At 40.3% G+C, this 27,399-nt stretch overlaps 1 protein-coding gene across 1 annotated transcript; it reads left to right on the forward strand.

Moving 5' to 3' along the window:
• The first annotated feature begins 825 nt into the window (after positions 1-825).
• On the forward strand, positions 826-26,791 carry LOC103729535 (2,4-dienoyl-CoA reductase 1). The gene is made up of 10 exons (XM_008827617.3): positions 826-983; positions 7,508-7,710; positions 9,829-9,886; positions 10,012-10,098; positions 11,216-11,363; positions 20,669-20,768; positions 23,590-23,662; positions 25,685-25,831; positions 26,463-26,525; positions 26,619-26,791. The coding sequence occupies exons 1-10, from the start codon at positions 915-917 to the stop codon at positions 26,676-26,678; spliced, it is 1,008 nt and encodes a 335-aa protein (XP_008825839.1). The 5' UTR covers positions 826-914; the 3' UTR covers positions 26,679-26,791.
• Positions 26,792-27,399: the final 608 nt, after the last annotated feature.

Here is a 27,399-nt window from a genome sequence, read left to right on the forward strand (position 1 = left end):
ATCTGTAACTCCAATTACAGTGGATTGATGCTCTCTTCGTGGGCATTGCACGACATGGGTGCACTTACATACATGCAGGCAATACACTCAAACACATAAAAAATAATAAAATATAAAAAAAGAACACACATTTATAAAGGGGGGAGGTCTAATCTCAATGATCTTCAAGTCTGCTAGTTTTTTTTATGTTGGGTGGGACATGTGTTTCATCAAGTGTTTGGAGGTCAGAAGGCAACCTGCAGGTATTGGTTCTCTTTCCACCTCAAGGCTCCAGGGTATTGAACTTAGTTTGTCAGACTTGGTGGCAAGCATCTTAACCCTCTGGGCCATCTCATCACTCAAGCCTGAGATTTCTAACTAGGAAAATGCCAACATTCTCTGGACTTGTTTATTTATTGGACAAATAAGTTTGTTAACCACTTACTATTTATTGTGCTAGACATGGAGTATAGGATAGAATCCTGTCTTCCCTCAAACTTCGTTAATACCCTGCTGCCTACCTGAAGCCTGACTGATGATATATACTCTCTATATAGTGAGAAACAAAGGGAGATCACTTTGTATTGCAATATGCAATTTTCCAGAATCCTGTCTTCCCTCAAAACTTCGTTAATACCCTGCTGCCTGCCTGATGATATATACTCTCTATACAGTGAGAAACAAGGGGAGATCACTTTGTATTGCAATATGCAATTTTCTGGAGAATTAAACTGATCACAGGATGATTTAAAACCGTGCAATCAGCATCTGAATTTAACGCAGTAAGAGTGCGGGGAAGAAGCAAGGAAGAGGCGTCCGGGGCGCGCAGTACCCCGCCCTCCAGGCCAAGGCGGGGCCGCGTCCACCCGCCGCTCTACTTGGAACTTCCGCCCGAGCCCCTGCTGCCACTTTCCGGACAGAGTTCTGCCCCAGACATGTCCTTGATGAGCCATGTGTTCTTTGCTCGCGTGTCGCTGCGGCCCTGGAGCCCGGGTCCTCAGCGGGTAAGACGGCGCGGGGAGGGTGAGGGCCTGGCGGGCTCCCGGAGGCGGCGGCCAGGGGCTCGGGGAGAGGGCGCTGGGAGCAGAGAGAGGACTCGGCTCCGGGTGCGCAGGGTGCCAAGAGAGAATAGGGTCTCCGGACGCAGGGAGGAGAGAACGAGGGCCTCAGCGCGATCGGGAAGAGAGGACGTGAGTTCGGGGCGCAATGGGGTGAAGAGGCCAGGCAAGGGTCCTGTGGTGCAGAGAGATGTCAGAGGCTACGGCTCCCGAAGGCGGGGAGAAGTGTTCCAGGACAGGGTCCTGGGCGCAGGCATGCGAGAGAGGACAGGGTTTGGGGGTGCAGTGAGGTGACGAGGCCAGGGGTCCTGGGGTGCAGGGAGGTGTCAGAGGCTAGGGGGTAGTCCTGGGGCACAGAGAAGTGTCGAAGGACAGGGGTCTAGGGTGCAGGGAGGAGAGCGAGGACAGGGGCATGGGGCGCAGGGAGGAGAGGGCTGGGGTCTTGGTTACAAGGAGAGAGGCCAGGACATAGGGAGGTCCCTGGAGAAAGGATACAACATTTAGGTCCAGTCAAGGAGGGGTCTGAGGGACTGGGCTGCAGTCCTATTCCATTATCAAGTGGACTAGAAAGGGTATAGAAAGGTGCCCGATTTTCTTTTTTAAGAAGAACAACAAAAACTTTCTGTTTACTCTTAATTTTTGTGTGTTTATGTGTGTGGTCACGCGGGTGCCATAGCGCAGGTAGATGTCAGAGGGGGAGTCAAATCTTTCCTTCCACCATGTGGGTCCCTGGTGAAATCCTCGACAAACTCTGTTCATCAGTCTTGTTGGCTAGAACCTTTACCCGCTGAGCCATCTCTCAGGTCTCTGGAACCTGGTTTTCAGTTTTCACAATCTTGCTCGTTTCAAGTTTGCCTACATAAATAGGGAGAAAAGGAGGAAAGGACAGAGGGAGAAAAGGAGGAAAGGACATCCCAGCAAGCTCATTCAGCAGGGAGGGTTGGGACTGGGGGAGAAACAAAGTGCTTTCTCTGAAGTCTATTTTTTATGGAGAATATCCATGTATGTGTTATGTTAATCATTAATACAATCTGTTGACAGGGAAATAATAATAATAAAAAGGAGCTAGTGTTCCAAGACACAGTGACAGACTGGGAAACCTCTGATAAGTCCAGAGAACAAGGGAGACCGGGTGGGAAGGTTATTAGAATGGGGAAATCTAAGATTATTTTGGAAGAAAGTTTATTGGCCTTTCACCTACTTTTAAAAGTCAACAATCCCTAGTTGGCAGCTATCAAAACTAGTCTGAAGGTCACAGTTGATAGCTCTGTACTTCTAAGAAAGATGGAGTAGGCTGTTTCCTTGGATTGGTTCTGCTCCTGAAACAGGCTTCCCTGAGCAGTGTTATCCTTAAACAAGGCCCCTCAACACCCTATTTTTGTGGGATGTGACAAGAATGACTCCATCTTTGAATTTTCACAAAATGAATCTATATAAAAATGAAACAAAAAGTCAAACCTAAGCTATATTTAGATTCCCCTTCTAGAGGTATCCACCCCTGTCCCCCAAGCTTTTGTTTTGTTTTAACATTTTTTTCAGTGACCCTCTAAGGGGGAAAAATAAGTTAAGAAAATTATGCCTGTAACTTCAGCTCCTGGGGGATGAGTCATTTGGCAACTCTTCTGGCTTTGGTGGGTAACTGCAGGCACAAGCACATACCCCCCCCCCCCGCACCCCCCTCCCCAAATACACATAATTTAAAATAAAAATTTAAAGTTAAAAAATCCTAAACTAAAAATAAGATTTTTTTGTCAGGTATAAAAATTAATCTACCAATAGTTAACCACCCCCACCCCTCAGTTTGATGGTGTATGTAGGGAATCCAGGAAATGCTGTGGGAATATAAAGATAAGCATCTTTCCAAGCTTATCCTTGAAAAACAAGACAAGTTTTTACCAAACTGACTTTATATAATAGTTAAAGTGCCATCTGTAAAGCTTTTGTATGAATTTGAGGGTTTTTTCATTTCGTTTTGTTTTTGGTCTTTTTGAGACAGGGTCTCCCTGTAGCCCCAGCTATCCTGGAACTCACTATGTAGACCAGGCTGGCCTTGAACTCACAGAGATCCACCTGCCTCTGCCTCCCGAGTGCTGGGACTAAAGGCGTGTGCTACCACACCCAGTTGAATTTGAGTTTTAAAAACTTTATTATTTATTTATTCTTACTGTGAGGGAGTGTGTACATATGCTACCATGAGCATGTAGCGGTCAGAGGAGCACTGTGGTATGGCTCTCTCCTTCCCTCTTTACTGAATTTATGTGCTGTAAATTGTCAGATATAATGTGAACTAAAATAGCAAGTCAAGGTTTTCATTATCAGTGGAAGGAAAGGAAATCAGAAGGTTAGTAAGATCAAATCAAATAAACTTTAATTTGACCTATGTAGTAATCTGTTTCTTGAACATAGGAATTGTAAAGCTCAAATGTGGTATTTTTAGCCTTATATGCATCCTCTACCAGTCAGGAGGTTGATTAAATGCTTTTAAATAAGGGCTGGAAAGATGGCTCGAGTGGTTAAGAACACTGGCTGCTCTTGTATAGGACCCAGGTTCAATTCCCAGTGCCCACATGGCATCTAACAACAACATCCGAAACTCCAGTTTCAGGGGATCTTAGGCCCCCTTCTGACCTCCTCAGGCACTGCATGAGACCGGTGCATCTACCTACATGCAGGTAATACACTCATACACACAAAAAATGAAAATAAAAATTTAAAATAAAAAAATACTTTTAAATACATTTAGAATGTTTTTATGCAACTATTTGATCCTTCAAAAACCTCAAGTTTCCTGTATAGATTAACACTAAATAAATAAAAGTTCATGGTGGAGCCTTTGGAACATTATTCTTGGGTGTTGAAAAATTTACCAGCCTACTTATGCAAACTTCCTGATTCAGCATCTTTTTTAAAAATGCAAAAAGAAATTATTTTATGTGTGTGAGTGTTATGTCTGCATGTTTGTAAGTGCACCTGAGTTGTGCAATGCCCTTGGAAGACAGAAGAGGGTGTCATAGCCCCTGGCGCTGGAGTTATGGACAGTTGTTAGCCTCCATGTGGATTCTGGGATTCGAAACAGGGTCTTTTGCAAGAACGGCTAGTGCTCTTAACCACTGAGCCATCTCTCTAGGCCCCTGATTCATCATCTTAATGGAGCAGTTCTGGAGGTGGTTCTGCAGTGTTAAGTAAATCTGCTGTTTATGAAGGAAAAGATTATTGAAGGGTGCCTGGATTATTGTGCTGTGGCTGAAGGATACAGAGGGAAAACCAGCTTTGTCAGTTGATGCTAAAAGACATGATGAAGAGTGAGACATAACCAGATCTGCACATTTGCCTTTCAATATGGTTTTTCCTGATTCTGAAATCAAATCATACTTTCTGGATAGATTTTGAATACTTAAAACTAACCAAACAGAAAAATCACCCATAATCCCATTTTGTAGAGATAATAACCAAAGTACAGGAGAGACTCTGAAGATCTTGGATTTGAGTCGTAACTGTACTATTAACTATTATTTTTAAAGGTAGATTACATGACCTTTTGTGGCTTTAGTTTCCTCATGTATGAACTGAGGAAGACAAGAGAATTGACATAAGACTTTGTTGTGAGCGAAGTCTACAGGGGACATTGCCATGTTTATTAATGTTATTTCCTTCTAGTCTTTTTCTGAACATATTTATTTACTTACTTATTGAGACAGGTTGGCCTCATACTTGCTATGTGTTTGAGGCTCACCTTGACTTTTAACCTTCCTGCCTCTTCCCTCAAAGTACTGAGATTAGAGGTGTGTGAAACTACACCTAGCTTTTTGTACAGCGCTGGAGATCAAACCAGGTCTTTATGCATACTAGACAAGCACAGTACCAACTGAGCTATAGCCTACAGGTCTAAACATTGATTGACTGACTGATTGATTGGTTGATTGATTGGTTTATTTATTTATTTATTTATTTATTTATTTATTTATTTATTTATGGTCTTTTTGAGGCTCCAGCTGTAGCTCCAGCTGGCCTGGAACTCACTATGTGGACCTGGCTGGCCTTGAACTCAAAGAGATCTGCCTGCCACTGCCTTCAGAGAGCTGGGATTAAAGGCGTGATTTTATGTGTGGGTATGTGTATGAGTGGTGTGTGTGTGTGTGTGTATGTGTGGTGTATGCACTTGTGTGTTTGTGCATGGAAGCCAGAGAAGGGCCTTGGACATTCTACCACTCTCTACTTAATTCCTTTAGGCAGGGTCCCTTGCTGAATCTGAGTTCACATTTTTTAGCAAGGCTGGCCCATAAGCCCCAGCAATCCTCCTGTTTCAGCCTGGTTGGTGCTGGGGTTTACAGGCCATCCTGGGAATGCCCAGCTTATGATATGGGTCCTGGGATCCTGCTGAGTCATGTCTCCAGCTCCTAAACATTTTTTTTTTTACTTGTAGTTAAGAACATACTGTATATCCTTTAATTAAAAAATATTTTATTTATTTTTATTTTATGTGTATGTGTGTATTGTGTGCATGTGGGTAAGTACACCTGTGTTGTGCAATGCCTGTGGAAGACAGAAGAAGCTGTCAGATCCCTTGGAACTGCAGTTACGGACAGTTGTTAGCTGCCATCTGGGTGGTGGAATTTGAACCAAGGTCTTCTGCAAGAACAGTCACTGTTCCTAACCACTGAGCCATCTCTCCAGCCCCTAAGAGCATACTGTATATACTTTTAACTGAAGATTACAACATAAGTACTTTCTTATGTAATTTCAGTTTAAGTCATTGACCACAATTCTAATTTTTTTGGGGGGGGCTAAATTTGTAGCTATCCCGGATTAACTGATTAAAGCTTATATTGCTTACAGAAATATTCTAGCAGGAAATGATAGGTTCTGCAGTTTTGATTTGCAACCATGATTTCATGGGGGAATGTTACATATATTTCCTGGTATAATGATTATGCTTAACAGAAGCTCAGAGGATAAATAGGCAACATACAAGGGTGTCACAGGAGAGGCTTCAGAGCTCATCAGCCCTTGTTTGAATTTGATCCTGCAACTTTGTCAATGTTTATAACCTCTCTGAGCCTTTCCTATACAGTAGGGTAAAAACAGTACCTATTTCATGTGGCTGTGGTGATTAGTTTGTTTTCTAATCCTGACCATGGTAACCACTAAATGAATGTTCTTACTGTTTGTTTTGTTATACACTTAAAGTTTGTTTTTACAATTAAAATGTGAGGGAATGGTGATTTTTTTTTTTTTTTTTTTTTTTTTTTTTTTTTGTCTTTTTTGAGGCAGGGACTCCTTGTAGCCCCAGCTGTCCTGGGACTCACTATGTAGACCAGGCTGGCCTCGAACTCACAAAGATCAGCCTGCCTGATTTTTACAAGTAATTGGTCATAAACTGAAAATACAAAATTGAGCAAAAGGAATAAATTTTAGTTTAAGATGAATTGTTTGCCCTTCATTTTAAATATAGTACGAATAATTTATCTCCTCTAAGTTTTAAGAGGCATTTGACAAGTTTTATAGACTTTTGAAATCATTTTCTTCAGTAATGCAATGACATATATATTTTTAAAAGATTTTTATCTAGATTTTTCTTTTTCTTTCATAAAGTAGTGTTATGTATCTCAGACTGATATTGAACTTGTGATCCTCCTGCCTCAGCCTCTTGAATGGCTGGGATTACTGGTATGTGCCACTTCATCTGGCTCAAATTATTCTCTCTCTCTCTCTCTCTCTCTCTCTCTCTCTCTCTCTCTCTCATTTTTTTGTGACAGGGTCTCCTAGCTCCAGTTTGCCTAGTGCTCTATATGTAGACCAGACTGCCTCGACCTCACAGAGATCTACCTCTCTGCCTCTCAAGTCCTGGAATTAAGTGTAGCTCAAATTATTCTTTTAAGAGACAAAAATGCTTCAGTTTGGGGGTGGGGGTGAGAAAGGGCCTCATATAACCAGCCCTAGACCCCAACTTGCTTTGTAACCTTGAGCTCCTGATCCTCCTGCTTCTATCTCCCAAGTGCTGGGATTACAGGTGTGCACTACCAAGCCCAGTTATATTAGCTTTTTAAAACGTGAACTTAAGCATAACACCTACAAATGGTAATGCTGCCTCTTATACCAGAGTCCTCACCTATGCTGTGTAGGTGAGGACTCTGTAAAATACTGTAGTCATTTTACTTATATTAACTCATGAAACTCCTACAATGTCCCATCAAGGTGCTTTTGTTGTTCTCATTTTATAGATGAAGAAACTGAGGAACAAAGAAGTTAAAGAGCTTGCTGCTGGTTATATGAATAGGAGGGACAGTCTTCCCTCTATGGTCTAAGATCTGGATCCAGTGCTTTTTAACCACTTCCTTATGTTCCTTAATATTCAGAAGAATAATAACTGATTATGTACAATAATTATACATGTACAGTGAGAAATAGGTTAAATTTCATGTATTTTGTAAATATACAAGTGCAAATTTCAATTTATTTTTCTTTTTTAGTTTTTCAGTTATGGAACAAAAATACTGTATCAGAGCATCAACGCTCCACAGTCTAAGTTCTTCCCACCCCTTCTAAAGCCTATGCTACCACCTGATGCCTTTCAAGGAAAAGTGGCGTTCATTACTGGAGGAGGTACTGGCCTTGGCAAAGCAATGACAACCTTCCTGTCCAGCCTGGGTGCACAGTGTGTGATAGCCAGCCGGTAAGCTGATCTTAAGGGGTCAGTGGAGAGTCTTCTGAAGAACCTGTGTGTGCCTCAGTAGTAAAACCACTGTTTCGGGACTGGAGAGGTGGTTAAGAGCACTGGTTGCTCTTGAGAAGACCCAAGTTCAATTCCTAGCATCCACATGGTGGCTAACAACCATCTGTAAATCCAGTTCTGGGGATACAGTACGCTCTTCTGATCTCCAAGGGCATTGCATGACATGAGTGCACTTACCCACATCCAGGCAATACACTCATGCACATAATGTAAAAATAAAAAAATATAGAGTAAGCAAATGCTGTGAGGGTGCTCAATTGCATCATATATGAAATATTCTGTAGATTGATTAAATACATCTCTTTGGAAAAAGTCAGTTACAATTGAGATACAAAAATAATGATAATTATGGACCTGGTAATGTTTGCATTTCTCAATGTAGCAGAACCTTTTCCCCATATAAAGTGATGAACTTTATTGAAGGGTTTAGGATGTAGTTCAGTTGGTAGTATTCTTGTCTAACATGCAGGAGGCTCTGGGTTTTATCCCCAGTTCTACATAAACCAGGCCTGGTGGTATATGTCTTTAATTCGAGCACATTCAATGTAGCTGCAAGGGGTTCAGAAATTCAAGGCCATACTCAGCTATATAGCAAGTTGAAAGCCAGCCTGGGAGAAGGAGAGCTACTCTCAAACAAATGATACCCGAACAAAGTAAAAAAAAACAACAAAAATGTACCATATTGAAGCCTTGTTGTTAATGGGTATAATTACGATTCTTTTTTTTTTCCTTTTGGTCTTTTTGAGACAGGGTCCCCCTGTAGCCCCAGCTGTCCTGGAACTCACTATGTAGACCAGGCTGGCTTTGAACTCACAGAGATCCACCTGCCTCTGCCTCCCGAGTGCTGGGATTAAAGCCATGCGCCACCACGCCTGGCTATATTATTATTGCTTCTATTGATAATTAGCTGCATGCCAGGAATTGGATTTCAAAATATCTATTATAGTGAATACAGGAAGGGTAAAGCCATATAGGAAGTCTTTCTTATTTAGGCATATCCTAGTTCTTGTTAGCTATGCAAATTGGGGCTTTAGAGACTTGTCAAAAAAATTTGCCCCTTCCTACAATTTTGGATGATGTAAAATTTTAAGTGTATCAAGTACTTACATGAATGGTGGTCATTATGTCATTTACAAATGCCAGTTGGCCATTGCAGTTGTTAAAATCACAGTGTTTCTAAGAGTTTTAAAATATTTTCATTTTAATACTTAGTTTATAGTCACGGTTTGTTTTGTGTTTCTTTCAAGGATATAAGACTGAACATGCATAAGTTATCCAAATCCATAAATTGAGTCTGAAACCTACAAATTTATTAAAACATGAATATATTTTTCCATGCAACTGGATTGCACAAAAGAATGAATGCAATTATTATAATCAAATAAACAATTTAAATAGATGAGTAAGTCACTTGTAATCCCAGCACTTGGGAGATACAGGCAGGAGGATCAGGAGTTCAAGGTCATTGCCCAGTACATAGGTAGTTCAAGACCAACATCTGCTACATGAGACCCTGTCTCAAAAACAAACCAAAACAAAAAAACCTCTGAAATGAATTGATAAGTAGATAATGTGAAAGTAGCTAATAAAAATGTGGCTAATTTGGTGATTAGTGTTAGATATATAAAAATTGTTGAATTTAACTTTTAAAATATTTATTATTCTTAAATATTTTACTTATTATTTTTTGTGTGTATAAGTACATTACCTGCATGTGTATAAGTACACCCATGTCGTGCAATGCTTGAGGAGGTCAGAAGAGGGTCATTCCCCTGGAACTGGAATTACCAGCCATGTGTGTACTGGGAATCGAACCTAGGTCCTCTACAAGAGCAGCCAGTCTCTTAACCACTGAGCCATCTCTCCAGCCTCTTGAATTTAACTTTTAAAGAATGAATTAATTCACATAGATTTGCATGTCAGTATAATGTTCATATTTTCTCAGAAATGCTTTTCTGTGAGCTGTTGTCTCTGTTCTTTAACTTATGAAATTGAAAAGAAAAATATTATATGAAAGAATTTCAGAACTCATTCAAAGTTCCCTATGTTTATTTCTAGGAATATTGATGTTTTGAAAGCTACTGCAGAACAGATTTCTTCTCAGACTGGAAATAAGGTACATTGAGAAGCAGCCACTTAAATCAGATTTAAGAATCATAATGTAGTTATATAATTTGCTTATGTTTTGGGTTAGGAAGCCTAGAAATCACAGGGTTCTTTTTTCTCTTTGTTTTTTTGCAGGTTCATGCGATTCAGTGTGATGTGAGGGATCCTGATAAGGTGCATAACACTGTGCTGGAGCTGATCAGAGTTGCAGGGCATCCTGATGTAAGTGTAATGGGGCTGAAGCCAAGCACAAGGTCTTTGATGTTGAAAGTACCATGCACAAAGGAAATGCACTACTGATACCAGCGAGAGCTGGGCTGAACAGTGCTTACTTTCTTTCCCTGGGATGATGGCAGCTCTGCTTAAAACAGAGAAAAGAGTAGATGGATTATTACACTATTACCTCACAGGAATACTTAAAAAACACATTTATAACTATGGAACAAACATAATTTCACTTTATTTAATAAGATTATAAAACAATGAGAGCAGCTATCGCAGAGCACAGTGTCTAGTTTAAATGATTGATTGGCTTTGCTTTGCTTTTCTGAACAACTTTCACTTGTCCCTCAGTGGAGGAGAATACTACAAACTAAACTACAGGAAATCCCATAGTTCTCCACCCCAGCCCTGAGAGGTAAATGGTGTTTTACTGTTACTTGGTTTATTTATTAGAGAGAAACCATTGCATCCAGAAGTCCCAAATAGAGCACTTTCCTATGTTAAAGGTATTTTCAGAAAAAAATCAATACTACTGAATCTGCTATTGAATTCAGCAGAACCTTTACTGGCGATGAAGAAGCAGGCCACCAGAGAATTTCTGTAACTTGAGATAAAAGGACAGCAAAATTTAAAAGGTTCTGTGTGGAGGCTAGGGTGGGTAGAGGCTGGGACAGGTCTCTTTCTGCATGTAGCACAGGCTGATGTGGAGCTTTTTGTATAGCTCAGGCTGTCCTTTAATTCTCAGTCTTCTTGTCTCAGCCTTCCAAATACTGGGTTTGCAAGTGTGCAAAAACATACTAGACTCAGAAGACTTTTCTTGTCATTACTTGAAGTGAAGTGTGGTTACATAGTAAATATGTTTAATCCACATTTCTTTACTTTAATAGAGTCTACTGTAATTTAAAGACAGAGGTTAGAATTCTGAGATTGGAAAATAACAGGATATTTTTACAGACCTGAGAACATAAAACTGAACCAATCTCATGGACTTGTTTCATACCTGATTACGAACTTAGCTGTGTTATATTATTTGGAGTGCTTCAGGTATGAAAGCCTTGCAGAGTAAATATTCTTCATCATCAGAAAGTTTCTAGAACTTGCCTTATTCGTTTATTAGGTCGTGATAAACAATGCGGCAGGGAATTTTATTTCTCCCAGTGAAAGACTCTCTCCTAATGGTTGGAAGACCATAACTGATATAGTTCTAAATGGCACTGCCTATGTGACTCTAGAAGTTGGAAAGCAGCTGATCAAAGCACAGAAAGGTATGTTCATTCATTCTTCAGTATTTGGGGCATTCCCTGAGCTGATTTTGTGCTAATAAGGATGTAAATGAAACAGTCTGTACTTGTACAACTCACAATGTAATGGTAAATGTTGACCAAAAGTTATGGTATAAGTACTAATAGATACATGTTCAAGGACATTTGGGAACCTAGAGACAGGAACGACTACTTCTTCCTACATTCAGCGATCAGATTCAGGAATGAGATGCAACTGAGATTTTTTTTTTAAATCTGTGTTTAGAGAAAGGAAAGGAAAAGGAAATGTGAACATCTTTGGTGGAAGGGAGGGGCAGAAGTCTTTAGGGAATGATGAGGAATTTGATGGAGATAAAGAAGGGGAGTGAAAGGGCAGGAAATGACTCTGAGGTAGTGTGTTGAGGTGTAACTGGGAAAGTCCCCAGTACCAAAATAGGGTGTTAGATGTTTATCAAGGTTGTTGTGCTGGTTAGTGTTTGTAAACGTGACATCAACTAGAGTCACTTGGGAAGAGGGAACCTCAACTGAATAATTTCCCAGGTCAGACTGGCCTGTGGTCATGTCTGTGAGGTGTTTTCTTAATCACTGGCTGTGCAGTATTATCCATAGGCAGGTAGGCCTGGGCTGTGTAAGAAGTGTAGCTGAGCAAGCCAGAGGAAGCAAGACAGTAAGCAGCATTCCTCATGGTCTCTTCTTCATTTCCTGCCTCTAAGTTCCTGCCTTGAGCTCCTGCCCCGGCTTCCCTAGATGATGGACTGTAGCTAAGATGTACTAAAACCTTTCCTCCTCAAGTTGGTTTTGGTCAGTGTGTATCATAGTAACAGAAAGCAAAGTAGAACAGTTGTCTTATGAAGAATAGTGATTTGATAAAAAAGATTACTGACAACATTGTAGGGGTGGAGAAGTATGATTTTTTTTTTTTCTCTTTCCCGTATGGAAAGAGGGCATGGGTGGTAAAGTAGGAGGGGTTTAGAAGCTGAGGGCAGCAGACCTAATTGTCTGTGGAAGTGTTTTTATTAACTGGGCAAACAGTTTGAATTAAGATGGCATCACTGAGACTGAGAATACTAAAGAGAGAATAGATTTATTTGGAAGCTACTAGAACATTTTTGTTTTAACTATGAACAAATTTCTTTATTAAGGTTTATGTCTATATAAACGGTAAATGCATGATGCCTCTGTGTGTGTATACATATGTGCATAGAGCTAGGGCACTTTATTCATTTACCAGACACTTACTGCTGACTTTTATATACTTGACTCCATTCCATGCCTGAAGCAGAGGTGGAGAAGATCGTGTCCCTGAGTAAGTGGGAGTCAGGACCTGAAGCACAGGGCATTTCCTCAGAGTGGGTAGAGTTCTGAACAAGGCCAAGGAGCCTCAGTGGCTGGAGGGGAAGAAGGAGGCTGTGGGTCTGGTCCTGTTCCCTCTCTAGTTCAGAAGTCATTGTGAGTGTCAATATCTTCCCAGCATGGCTAATTCACAGGCAGTTTGGGAAGGGAACTACAAACAGATGGGAGGTGAGGAGGTTGATAGACAGGTGCAGCTTTTTTTTCATGCTAGAAATTTCCGTCCTTTCTGGGTACACTCAGCACAATCCCTGGTTGCTCATCTCCCTAAAAGTAGACGTGGTTTAGATTTGGTGTCTTGTGCCACATTTGCTTGTTGGTTTCCAGGATGGATGGATAGAATTGGAAAGAGAGTTGAAGAGTGGACTGACTCCACTTCCTTGGTGTTGATATTTGTGTCTCTCATCTGTTCTGTTGGCTGTGTGTGATTTTCTCCCTCAGCTCTTGATCCGGTCCCTGTTTCTTTCTCTCCCCTGCCTTTGTAGGCTCATCATTTTTGGTTCTCTCTTTTTCTTTCTCTTTGTTTCTTTGACCTTCTTGTCTTTCTTTGTCCTGTTATCTCGTATTTCCTCCTTTGCTCATTTGGGAGTCTTAGATTTCTGACTGACACCCTTCTTTTCTCATTATTGTCTTCCGTTTTAACCTAGCTCAGTCTATTTTTACTCATCACAGTGGATTAAAATTCTATGGGCTTCATTAAAAATGTATTAGGTAAGACTTTTTCATAGGAAGAAGCCAGTTTCTATTTTTTTCAAGTTTCTTGTCAGTTGATGCCGTCACCTGACAGAGTTTGAGCCCTGGGCTAGAGAGAGTGCAATACAGTAGTTATTGTGGGTATGAGTAGAAACAAAAAAGCAGTGAAAGACATGTGATTAGTGAGATTGACAGAGAAAAAGTAAATAGAAAGATTTGACATTAGGGACATCGAATGGAAGAGACGAGACAGTTTTAACTAAAGGTAAAATAAAAAAGAGAGAGGTTGAGAAATGTAATCAGATAACCCTAAAGACTACCTTCTGTCAGGAAGCTGAGACATGGAGATCTCACAATCTTGTTGGCCTGTGTTCTTTGAAAAAGGCCTATTAAAATGAAAATGAAAATATAAAGAAGTAAGGGCAGGTGAGATGGCTCAGTGGGTAAAGGTGCTGGCTGCCAAACCTAAAGACCCAAGATCAGTCCCTGAGCCCCGCATGGTGGAAGGAGAGAAACAGCTCCTTCAAATTGTCTTCTGACTGCCATACATGTGCCGTGCATGGCATGCACGCACACACACACACACACACACACACACACACACACACACACACATGCACGCAGTAAATAACTAAATAAATGTGAAATAATTTTTAAGGAAAAAAATGTCAAGAATGGAGGAGGAGGAAAGAGAAGGAAGAAGAGGAAGAAGGAGAAAGAGAAGCAAAAAACAGAAAGAGAAGAGGAGATCTGGACAGAGCTGGCTTGCTAAATGGACACTGCTATTAAATAAAGGAGGAATAAATGTGAGAGGAGAGAACTGGAATGGTAGAGTCTAGAATCTGAAAGTAATTTCCCTGTGTGCTGCCTAGGGATTGACTCTCTTGATGGTCCTTCCTGAGCTATTCAGATGCCTACCACACCCCTGGGCAGTTGTTTGCATGGTCTGTCATTGATGATACCACTGCCAGTGGTCTGTCCTGCACAGATCTGGTCATAGATGCTGGTTACACCTCTGGCTCATTCTTTAGGCATCAGATTGCAAATGCTGTTCACACCTTAGGCAATCCTTTGAACGTTTAGGTCACAGATGCTAGTCACACATCTGGGTGGTCCTTCATGACTCCAGATGTGAATGCTATACCTTTCCCATGTTGTCACTTAGAACCTGAATCTATATTCCCCCAAAGACACTGACTTTGTCCAGGTTGCCACCTTACTGAATGCTGTGTGGTTTTAATTCAAAGCTCCTACAAGCTAGTGGTGGTCTGCTGTCTAGGTTTCAGTGTGTAGACCATGACACTCTGAGTTTCCCCAAAAGTGCTGTTCACAGAAGGTCTGGGGCCTACCAAGTCCCTGACTTAGCAGGGGGGTCTTTCAGATGGCCTCTCATCACTGCCAGTGTTGAGAGTTGAATGCAAGAAGAGGTTTTCCTGAAGCTTCTCCTCGTTCTGCCAAATGTAACTTTTGCCTCTTCAACCCCTAGGCATCAGTTTCTGAGAGTTCACTACTGATTTTCCTAGGTTTTCTGTCTTAAATGTGGCTCTGGTCATTCCTTCTCACTTCTCAGGGAGCTCACCAATGAAAAGGTGTGGGGAGATGGCTTAGTGGTTAAGAGCTCTTACTGTTCTTGCAAAGAATCTGAGTTTGGATTTCAACACCTATGCCAGATGGCTCACAACTGCCTGTAACTCCAGCTCCAGGGATCTGATGTCCTCTTCTGGTTTCTGCAAACACTTGTGCTCAAGTGTACATACTCCCCCCCACCCCCACATACACATACACACATAATTTAAAATAAAAGAAAATTCTTACTTTAAAATTTCATTTATTATTTTTATTTTGTGTGTATGAGTGTTGTACCTGCATGTAGGTAAGTTCACCTGTGTTATGCAGTGCCCGAGGAGGACAGAAGAGGCTGTCAGATCCCCTAGAACTGGAGTTATGGACAGTTGTTAGCTGCCATGTGGGTGCTGGGATTTGAACCTGGGTCTTCTGTAAGAACGGTGTTCTTAACTGCTGAGCCATCTCTCTAGCCCCCATAAAAGAAAATTCTTAAAAAAAGAAAATCTTTACAGAATGAACTCTGGGTTTTCCCCCATTCTGCTTTGTAATTTTATTTTACTTTGTTAATGGGTTAGAGATTTTCAGCTGTCACCCAGCTTTTCTGGTAGCTGTTCTCCAATATTCAGTTTGGTTTTCCCCCAGAGATTCTAGCAGACTGCCTGTGTATAGCCAACCATCTTCTAAGAAACTATGAATTTGTTTTACTAAAATATTTTTTAGGCTTACTTTTTTGGCTTCCAGCCATTATTTTTCATTGAGCATCTAAGAGCCATTTATGTGTTGTTCAGGGATCAGCCAGGGTTTGAAGGGAATTTGTATGTAGACGTTGCTTCCTCCTTGCAGACTCTCCTGCCAACCCTCATTCTCTTCAGTCCTGCCTTTGAAACTGATATTATGTCTAACCCAAATCCAACTTAGGCCTCTCTTGCCACTGTCAAAGACATTAGCCCAGTGTTCAACATAGTCACACTCTTCATATTTGCACATCTCTCAGAATCTTTAACAATGTAATATTCCGCTTAAAATGTTGCCCATGTATACCTTTTTGTCTCTAAAAAAATCCATTTGACTGTTTCTTATACTCAATTTTTGTTTCTTTTTACATGTATCAGTTTAAAAAATATGTAGTAGTTAGCAGGAAACATTGTGGAAGAGGAGGTGGAAAGAATGTTAGAACTGGGAAATAGGGAGAATGGCTTCAAAGTGCTGTCTTCTGGGCATGACATTACAACCATATCTCACAGCAGCTAAGACTGTCAACACCGGGGCTGCACAAGACTAAACTAAACTTGTCAGTAGTCAGTCATGGATCTGGGAGGTGCTTACAGAACTCTACCGAACGCTTCACTACTGATGGATTCTGGAGGAGGCGCAGTCGTTGTATTCACCTGTATGCCTACTGATGAGACCACCTGGCTCCAATGGATAGTTCCAAATTCATGGTCACACCGAAGTCACTGCTATATTGAGTATTACTCCTTGTTGGAGGAATCATTTTCTCTCATTCCACAGACTGTCTTTAACTCTGTTGTTTGCTTTGTTGAGCAGAAGTTTCTTAGTTTGACTCTTTGTTCTTGCAGCCTGTGCTGTTAGGAACCAACTCCCAAAAGCTGTGTCCACACGTGTGTCACAAAGTGTTTTCTCTTTGCTTTGTTCTAGCTGTTTTACATCTAGGCCCTTCAATGGGTTTTGAGTAGATTTTGTACCTGGTGAGAGACAGGTTCTAGCTTCATTCTTCTGCATGTGGATGTCACATTTTCCTGGGCTCTTTGTTACACAGACTCCTCTCCATTTGTTAAAATCAGCCAACCATTATGTTTGTAGACTTATTTCTGGGTTCTGTTTTGTGTCATTGGTCTTTGTTTTGGTGTTTAAAACCTAACCTTTATTTTGCTGCTCCTTTTTCCCATGTTTTTGACCTGACTAAATAACACAAATCCATTCTATTGTCGACATTGGGCTGTTAGAAACATGCCTCTTATAAACCCTCCTCAGTGACCGTTCTGATAACTGGCTTTCCTACACTGGGCACAGTGTCTGTGTGGCTCATCTGGGGATCTGGAGGTTCTTCCCTCTGAACTTCTAACACCACTGCCATTTTTGAAGTTCAGCTGCTAATTGCTTTACCAGGAAACATTCATTCTTGTCATAATGATGCAATTTCGTTTTCACCTCTGTCTCATTCAGGCAAAAGAAAGAACAATATTCCATTCTAAGCAGTGGGCTTTCCAACTTTTCTAGGCTGAGAAACTAAAACTGAGAGGGGAAAGGGAAGAGCGAGTACAGCGTCTTTCACCTCCAGCAGCATCCGAATTATGTTGTAATGGTAGCTCCTCTTCTGTGCTTGGAAAAACATCTGTTTAACCATAATTGAAGATCGCATGCTTTCTTTTGGAGCATTTGCCTTGTACAGATGGTTGCCACTGTTCAAGTAGGATGTTATCTGTAAGAGTAACACCACTTGGCATTCTGGTCCATGTCCTGTAGGAGCCACTAAAGCTCCACGTCCTTGTCTTTTACACAGGAGCATTTTGAAAGCAAGCTGTTCCAGAGATCTGGGAGGCTGAGTTTGATGTATAGAAGGAGTTGCCAGAATGACTAAGATAATCACTCTCATCTCCTCACAGTAGCACTCAGCACCTCCTCCACTCACGTTCTCCAGACTCTGCTGCACTTTGTTTCTAGCCTCAGAAATACTGAACGAAGGAAACCAAGTGCAGAGGAGAGGAACAATTTATCTCAGTGTTCTTCAAAATACTTTCCTTGTCTTAAATCTCTTCCTTCTCACCTCCCTCCTGTTGTTTTGAGACAGGGTGTTATTATGCAGCACAGACTGCCCCTGAGCTTCTCCCTCAGCCTTGTAAATGCTGGAATCACAGGTGTGCACCACCACACTGGGCTTTCAAATTTAAAGTAAGTATGCTATGTGATTATTAAATTTAATAGTCTTTTCTTATATGATGTTATATCCATGTAAGTAGAAAGTAACTGATTTCTTGCAACCTGGAATAGTCTTCAAATTTTGTAGTCATTCTATTTATTGAGAACCTACTATGTTATATCCCAAGCTCTGTTAATACTTATATGTCTAGCTCTACGTTTTACCATACCTTTATACAGTCACTTTTTAAAAATTTATTTCATTATTTACGTGTATGTGTATATGTCTGTGTGTATGTTCACATGTGTGTGGGTGTCCATGGAGGCCAGAATTGGGCATCATATTCCCAAGGACTGGAGTTATAGGCTGTTTTAAGCTGTTGGACGTGGGTGCTGGGAGCTGATTCCAGTCCTCTGCAAGAGTCATAAGAGCTCGTAACTGCTGAACTATCTCTCCAGTCCTCTGTTATTTTAGCAGAAATTTAAGAAACAAGAAAGCGTTTTCTGTTTAGCCCTGTACTTATCACTTCTGATATGTCATCCTTCTCAGCATCTGAGTTTCTGTCTAGTCTCATTTTCATTTAGCCTTAAAACTCTAAATTCCATCTGGTGCAGGTCTAGGGGCAGCGAATTCTCTCTGCACTGGTGTATCAGGAAATACCACATTGAGTTTTGAAGGACTTTTTTGCGTATATAGAATTCAAAATGGACAGGGTTTTTGTTTCAGAACCTTGAAGTGTCTGTTACTGTCTTCTGTGTGGTTTCTGAAGGGAGCTGGGGTGAGAGTTTTACCTATGCTCCCTCTTTCCAATGGTTCCTTCCCACCCAAACTGCTCCTGAGATTTCCTATTACTGACTTAAAGTGACTGATTAAAATATACCTCAGCGTTGTGCTTGTTTCTACAGTTTTTGCCTTCTATCTATATACTGCTTGGCATTTGTACAGCTCTCTGGAACTTTATAGTTTACCTAATTTGGAGGTTTTTTGTTTTTTTTGTTTTTTTTTTTCCAATTTATAGTTCTCAAGTGTTTTTCTTCTTTCTGGGAGTTCAATTGTAACGTGTGGTAGGAGACCAGATATTCCATAGTTACTTGAGGCTCTGGTTGTGGTTTTTTTGTTAGTTGTTTTCGCCTCTTGTTTATATTGTTTATATTGCTCTATTTTCTTCTTCTTTCAGAAGATCATTGTTCATAGATCTTCTGTAGCTCAGCTCATTCATTTGATTTTAAAATTTCAGTTCTGTTTTCTGTCATAGTTCTGTTTGTTCCTATTTATATATTTTCTATTCTCAGTATATTCATATTTTCTTTGACCTCTTTAACATTTTTACCTATTTATAATCTCATTTACCTACCTTAGCTTACCTACCTAATTGTATCCTCTCTGTCACTTTTTGAACTTTCTATTAATTGTTTTTTCTCCTGCTTATGCTTTCAACTCCTTTCATGTGTTGCAGTTTTTCAAAGCATGTCATGAAAGTTATGTTGCTTTTTCTGTTTTTTAAGTGTTCCTTTGAAGTGTGTTTTATTTTTAGTGAGCACACAATCATTTCAAAGTTCCCAGCACTCGGGAGGCAGAGGCAGGCAGATCTCTGTGAGTTCAAGGCCAGCTTGGTCTACATAGTGAGTTCCAGGCCAGCTGGGGCTACAGGGAGACCCTGTCTCAAAAAGACCCAAAAAAAAAAAAAAAAACTATTTGGATGATAATGTAACTTTTCCTTTGGCAATAGTTTAGTCCTCTTACTAAAGCATAATTTTTGTGAGCTCTCTACAGAAAGTCCTGGATGTTCTGTAATTTACTTATTACTCCCATATCTCTGGGCCCTCTGTGTCTGGATCTACTGTATCTTCAGAACCTGTGTCTCCAGAACTGTGTATCTCTGTGCCCTCTGTGAGATCTGGACGCACAATGTTCAGCTCATAGCTCCATAGCAAGTTGCTCTTTGCGTGACCCCATGGAAGTTTGCATGAACATGCACAGTGTGGTATCTGGCCACACTCATGGAGACTGTGAACATGAATGACACTGTTCCTGTATGCTTTCTCCTTGGAGGGGTTCTTTACTCCATTTCCTCAGCATCCCCATAGCTCAGTGTCATTTTCAGCCTGTAGTCCTCTTCATACCTCATTAGTTCTCTAGGCAAAAGTCTAAGATGATGTTAGGCTCAGGTCTCTTGGGAATAACTGTCCTCTGTGCTGTAAGGTGGCTGACAATGGTTGTATCATGTCTCCTGTTCAGTATTCTTGATGGTTATGAATCCATCATGGCTGGAGGCAGAAGTCCTCAGTCATTTTATTTTAATTCTTATTTCTTCGTATTGAAATGGTGCTTAGCTATAGGGAATCCTGTACAACTGATTATACAATGGTTATAGGGACAGAGCTCTGGGATTTGGAACCTTGTATTGACTCACCAGTTATAGAATTCTGGTACATACAGACTGGGCATGATTATTCTGTCTTTAATTGAGGCCTAGTAAACTTAAAAAAAGAAAAAAAAAAACCCTTCAGGTTTTATTATTCCCTCTTTAATTAGATAACTGTTCTTTAAAACAATAATTTTTAATTGAATTTTTATGAATGTCATACAATATATCTTGATCATATTTAGACCCCCTATCTGCACCACTCTTATAACCCCTGCTGGATTCCATGTACTCTGTCATATATATTAAGACCTATTGAGTTAAGTTCATATCCCTACATGTCCTTTGGTACATGTCCATGCCCTGGAGCCTGGTACTGTTACTCTGAGTCCTGGTTTCCTGGTGTGAACTGACATGGCTGCATTGTTAGTTAACTGTGTCCTTTGATTTCAGGAGCAGCGTTTCTTGCTATCACTACCATTTATGCTGAGAGTGGGTCGGGTTTTGTAATGCCGAGTTCTTCTGCCAAATCAGGCGTGGAAGCCATGCACAAGTGAGTACTGCTGTGTTAATCTTCTTGCTTAAAATACATGCAATCTTCATCCAGAGAAAGCCAAAGGGAAAATCTGGATTCAGTGTAAGACACTCTCTCCTGGATGAGTCCTGTTTGTCTGTTGTAGCACTGTCCAATAGTCTTTCTATAGATGGAATAGTCTATAAATCTTTTGAGGAGACATTAAAAGCATAATTACTTTATTCAGAAGCTGAGTCTTAATCTGAATAATTACTATTTTTAATGTTTGAAAGAACTATAAATAAAGCATTAGAACATGTCTATTTTGGTAGCATTTGTATTATATCTGTATTGCTTTGTTAAGATCTTTGAATCTTGTTGAGGGTGCAGTTTCATATTCTTTAAGGATTGTGGTTCTGTGCTATTACTCTGTATTCCTGCATGTACACTGCCCTTAATAGATGCTCAATAGATAATCAACCTTGTTTTATAGTACAGACTCCTAATTAACCCTCCTTTCATACTCAGTCCTACTAAGTTCTCAGATATTATCTGCTGTTTGTTCCTTGCCATACATGAGTTGCCTATATGCCTGAGCTGTCTTTCCTTCTCCATTCTACCATAGATAGTCACCCATTCCCATCTCCTGCCCCTTTCTATAGAAAGATCCTCATTTTTCTTTAAGTGCCAGATCCTCAAGGATGTCTGTCCTGCCTTCCTAGTTTGCTTAGGTCCCTCTTCTTTAAGCAGCCATGGAACACTTTACATTTTCTACTGTAGCTACTAGTTTATCATACATCCAACCTGATGTCCATCAAGGGAGAGATTGCTTTTTCGGAGAGCAGAGATCCTTGTGATTTTGAATGAAATAGTATTTACAGACTATTGTTAAAGATATTTTAAACATTGGTTGAATGAACAATAATGACTAATATATGAAGTGTATGGTGCTTAGCATCGTAACATGCAGAGTGGATTCCTTATCACATTAAAATAGTTCTTTATTATGCTGCTCAGCAAGAACTAATAGATCGTGCTGGCAGTGGAGCAAATTTATCTGGCACAGCTCGGAGCAGAGATAGGATGGCTTTTTCTTTAGGACAGTTTCCCTAAATAGATTGCTCAGTTTTCACAGCATGACATAATCTCTGTTTGACTGAGTCATTCGAAGATATGAAGCTACTGTTTTTCTAGTAATCTGAAGTAGGTCCCCTACATGTACATGTGCAAGGTGGGTGTATTAATTACTTTTCTGTTGCTGTGATAAAATACCAGAGTCGAAAGCAACTGAAAGAAGAGTTTATTTGGACTTACTGTTCCAGGGAGTTAGATGTCTAAAATGGTGGGTAATGTATGGGAGAATGAGCAGAAAGCTGGGAGATTTCAGCCCCACACAGAAAGCAGAGAGAGCGCAGGAAGAGGGTGAGCATAAAAACCTTCAGAGTGGCTCCCAGTGATGTACTTCTTCAGCAAGCCTCCACCACTTGAAGATTCCATTACTTCCCAAACAGTGCCACCAACAGGCAACCAAGTGTTCAAATATATGAGCTGGTGTGGGAGATTATTCATTCAAACTACAGCATCGAGTATGGCCGTGAACTTTGGCTGACAGAGATGCAGCAAACCCATTTTCCTAAACTGGACCTGTAGATTCATTAAATGGAGAGGCTGTGTTGGATCACATGTTCCTTGTGCCACAGGACTGGTTTTACTGAACTGGTATTTGATTGATGTTACCAAGCATATTCATGGGTATCTTATAGCTTCATTAAACTTATTAAATAGATAATTTTATCTATCGCAAAGCTACAGTGTCTGAAGGACATTATTATGTTACAAACTTTTCCTTTTATAACTTCTAGGAAGAAATGTTTTCCTGAATTTTATATCACAACTAGTTGAATTTTTCTATGGACACTGCACACTCTCTAATAGATTAAATTTAACAATTTCCACAGAGTGTCATGGAAAGAGTAGATAAATTAATAGCCTGTTTATTGTCATCATATGAGACATCTTAACATATTTACTATTAACTTCATTTTGGCCCCTTCCTATTTCCTTGCCTGCTTTTCCCCTTCCTGCCGTCTCTCCTTCCTGTGTTGTCTTCCACATCTGCATTATTTGTATCTTTTAATGTAACTTAAAAGGTTTTCAAAACTACATTAAGTATATATATGCACATATGTATATGAACATATGTACACATATATGTGCACATCCCAATAGGATCATAAAATAAGATTATGGTAAAAAAATAGGCTGTCTAGTACATTTCTAAAACTAGTGGCTTCAACATTCCATGTTTGCTATTAGTATTCTAATTTGTTTTAGGAAATTTACTAAGGTTTGGTTCAAATCCTGTTTCCTTTAAGGCTCATTTCTGCAATTACATTAAAGCCCAGTTAAACATGGTGTGGTTCATACTTTAGACCTGTGTAGTCTGTCTCTGATTCATTTGAAGTCTTTGTGAGGGAGGGAGGGATGGGCCTGAAGCTCTCCTGTTTTTATGTGTGTAATGAATACCTGCTGTAGAAATATATTGATTTCTTGTTCTACAGTGTAGATGGTAGCTAACATAGCACAGTAACTAAAGACACTAAAACGTGTTAAGTTGTATAGCAGAGTAAGGGTAGAAACATGGGCCAGACCCCTTGATGTTGACAGATCAGCTGTATGACTATGAGAAAATGGTTTAATCTTTCTGTGCCTCAGTTGCCTATCTGTACCATGAGGAGCAATAATAGCATTCACCCATTGGAGTATGATCCCTGGCAGGCAGTGAGTGTGCAGAGCCGTGTTCATGCTTTGACATAGAGTGCAATATTTTAGAATGTACTTTGTCTACTTTAATTTTTAGGTCTCTTGCAGCAGAATGGGGTAAATATGGACTGCGATTCAATATAATTCAGCCGGGGCCTATAAAAACCAAAGTAAGTTTCAGTTGACATATTTTTTAAAAATATTTTATTTTTATTTTATGTGTCCGAGTATATTGCCTGCATGTATGTAAGTACACTTGTGTTGTGTAGTATTCAAGGAGGTCAGAAAAGGGCATCAGATCCCCTGGAACTGGAGTTACAGATGATTGTTAGCCACCATGTGGGTGCTGAAAGCAAACCTGGGTCCTTTGCAAGAACAGCCAGTGCTCTTAACTGCAGAGTCACAGAGTCATCTTTCTAGCCTCTCAAGCCTCTCAGTTGACATAACATTGTGAATGATTAAAGAATGAACCAGTGAAGAATGTGTTCTGATTGCTGTATGAGGGACTGTCCATGGATGCCTGGGTTTGAAGCTTTGGTTGTAGGGAAAGGACCTTTGCCACTATCCAGCATGAGAAATGATAGGGCAGCTAGGGGCATAGCAGGTATGCAACGTCATGATAGGGTGTGTGGTAGTGTCTCTAACGTCTAGGGTATTGATGCTATCAGCTTTGACATTTTTCTGATTTGTTTCTGTTAGTATGTCTGTTATTGTCCTGCATTTCTTAATTTTTGCTCTGTTCTAAGTCTGATTTCTTTGACTAACATCCTTTTATTTTAAGTCATCAAAGGCAACTATATTCTTAGTTTAAGAGGTGTTCTAGAAATTTTTCAGGAAGTCCTGGTGGTGCCATAGGTAGCATTTTCTTTGACTCATGCCTGTGCCTTTCACTTTCTGTCAGTTACACCTGTCATCTGACTCCTACTCTCTGGCTGAAAATCCTTTTGGAGGCAGGTCTGTCACCAATGATTGATAGTCTTCCAGACATTGTAGCCCATAATAGTCACTAGTGCTGTTAGGGACATTGCTTAAATGTCCACACTTCTGCTCCCATGTTGTCTCCTGATGACTTCACTCTTCATAGCTTTTTGTTTTCATGTGAAGCCAGGATTTAAAATTGCTGGAATGTAGCTTTGAAAACTGAAGCCAATCGCATAAAAGCATTAGAAAGTACTATCAAGGCATATTGATTTCAGAAAATGGTGCTGAAATCTAGAACTTTCCTGGAAAGCAGTGATAGAATGAGAAATGGGACCAGTTGCTGCCATTGGTCTCTGCTGCTCTGAGGTCTGCTCTGTCTCATCTGTGTTACTGGAAAACCATCCCTAGACTTCGGAGCTTGAGAAGACATGGAATCAGCCTTTTTTATGAGTTGGTGAACATGCATCTCACCTTAGTGTGCTCTGTGCTTCTCAAACATAGAACAGAAATTGACCAATTTAATGATTGTTTTGTCTAAGATCAACTTGGAGTTACATTCATACATGCTTGTTTTACTTTTTCTATTATTTTGAGAAGAAAAGAAAAGGGACTTTTCTTAAATTTTTCCTACCTCAGTCCCTTTTCTGCATTTACTAAATGAAACGGCACTGCCCCACTACTAAGCCAGTGCATTTTAGAGTACGTCTGTGTGTATTGCTTGTTCATTTGAGGTGTACAGTGACCTGTTGAAACTGTAGAAATTAAGATCAGATACTAAGGTTAGCTGGGTTTGGGGGCACACATCTTTGACTCCAGTACTTGACAGGCAAGGACAGGTGGATCTCTGTGAGTTCAAGGCCAGCCTGTACCTAGTGAGTTTGAATTTCAGGTCAGGCAGGACTACATAGTGGGATCCTGTCAAAAACAAACAAACAAACAAACAAACAAACAAACAAACGTTAAATTTAGATTTTTGTTTGATGTTTTAAAAGAGTAGATTTTCATAAAATGACCTAGTTTGGCTTAATGGTACTGTCAAAGAATTTGATGAAATGCTGCTTACAAGGCTTAAGTTATGAATGGAATGCTATAATAAAAGTTGCATTTTATATAACTTTGAAGAGTTTTATTAAACAGCTATATGATTACATATACACACACGGCGGGGGTGGGGTGGAAGGGAAGGAGGAAGAGAGGGGAAGCGGGGAGGGGGGGTAGGAAGGTTGGGAGAGAGAAAGAGGAAAACAATTTAACTGTTTTCTTCATTTCAGGGTGCCTTTAGCCGTTTGGATCCAACTGGAAAATTTGAAAAAGATATGATTGAGAGAATTCCCTGTGGTCGGCTGGGGACCGTGGAAGAACTTGCAAATCTTGCTACTTTCCTTTGCAGTGATTATGCTTCTTGGATTAATGGAGCAGTAAGTATCCTTGTGTGTCTTGTCTTCTTGTGGGTATGGGGAGCCCTGTTTTGGAACCAGTCCAAATAATACTGAATGTAAATATGATTTTTAAAGCATTTAATTAGCTGTAAATAATACGTATTTATATGTTTAGCCTTATATGTTTAGAAACATTTATTTCTTGATAAATTATTTTTACTAAGTAAAAGTTATCTTGGTAGATATGACTTTAAGATGATCTTTAAACTGTAAAATTCTGTTGGAAAGAGCATTCAAAGAAGAATAAAGTGGAGGCTTAGAGAGATGGCTCCGTGGTTAAGAGCACTGGCTCCTTTTGCAGAGGACCGAAGTTCAGTTCTCAGCACACGCATGAAGGCTAAAATCTGTGTAACTCCAGTTCCAGGGGATCCAACTCCTGCTTCTGGTTCTGTGGGTACTGTACGACATGAGCGCACTTGACATATAGGCAGGCAAACATTCATACAAATTAAAAAAAATCAATTTAGGTTTAATCATCAGTTTTACCTTTTCAAATCTAAGCTTTGGTTGAAAGTACCCAGGAGGCATTTCATTCAATTAGTATGTGAAAATGGTTAATAACTGAGGGACTTTCATAAAACAGTGAAAGGGTTTGTAATATCTTTTTCAGGTCATTAGATTTGATGGTGGAGAGGAAGTATTTCTGGCAGGTGAATTCAACTCTCTAAAGAAGGTAATCCCATTTATTTATATACTATTGCAAGCTAGGGTACTGAGCTTTAAATCACAGAAGGATACAATTAAATTGACTGTCTTCCTACATCAGGTCACCAAGGAGGAGTGGGACACAATCGAAGGACTCATCCGCAAGACGAAAGGCTCCTAAGAACATTCTGGCCTCATCGTGGACACAATGAAGTTTAGGGGCTAGAAATGATACAAAAGGACTGTGGTCTTCTGAGTAACTTCAAGTCTAATAAATTGTTTGGTCTGATGGTTTCTCCTAGGGATTAAACCCTGGGCGTCTGGGATTAAACCCAGTCTGGAATTCACACTGCTACATCTGGGCTGCACCCCCAGCCTTACTGTTAATACATTCACTGAGTATGTAGTATGTGCCAAGCTAAGGGTGGCTATTGTGTACTGAAGGTTACATCAGACAGGATATAATCTCTTCGAAATATGTTTTAAAAATTAAAATTAAAAGGAGAGAGTAAACCTTAAATTATCCTTGGGTCAGAAGGCTGCTAGGAGGGACTAGAAGCTTAGCTCCACAGCCTTCCCCACCCAGGAAAATCCCTGCTTCTTTTTTTGCTTATCCACTCTGAACCCGCAGCCAGTTCTTGTGCCTCAGACCCCAGAGACCTGCAACGCCAACCCACAGCACCATCCAGGCGCTCAGGTGTGCGAGGTCATAGGACTTCAAATTGCACAGGCTGTGGGCCATGCATGCTCCCACTCCCTGGACTCTGCCCAGTTCTGGAAACCTTTGGGCTCGAGTACATCTTGGGCATCATGTAGCCACCTGATGGTGGGGAAAGTAAGGTGCAGTCTAGAAAATGTTCCTATCAAAACTGTCCTCACTTTACTCTTTAACTCAGAATATA

Source organism: Nannospalax galili, unplaced genomic scaffold, assembly GCF_000622305.1.
Source record: "Nannospalax galili isolate Female #2095 unplaced genomic scaffold, S.galili_v1.0 scaffold872, whole genome shotgun sequence".
NCBI classification, from domain to species: Eukaryota; Metazoa; Chordata; class Mammalia; order Rodentia; family Spalacidae; genus Nannospalax; species Nannospalax galili.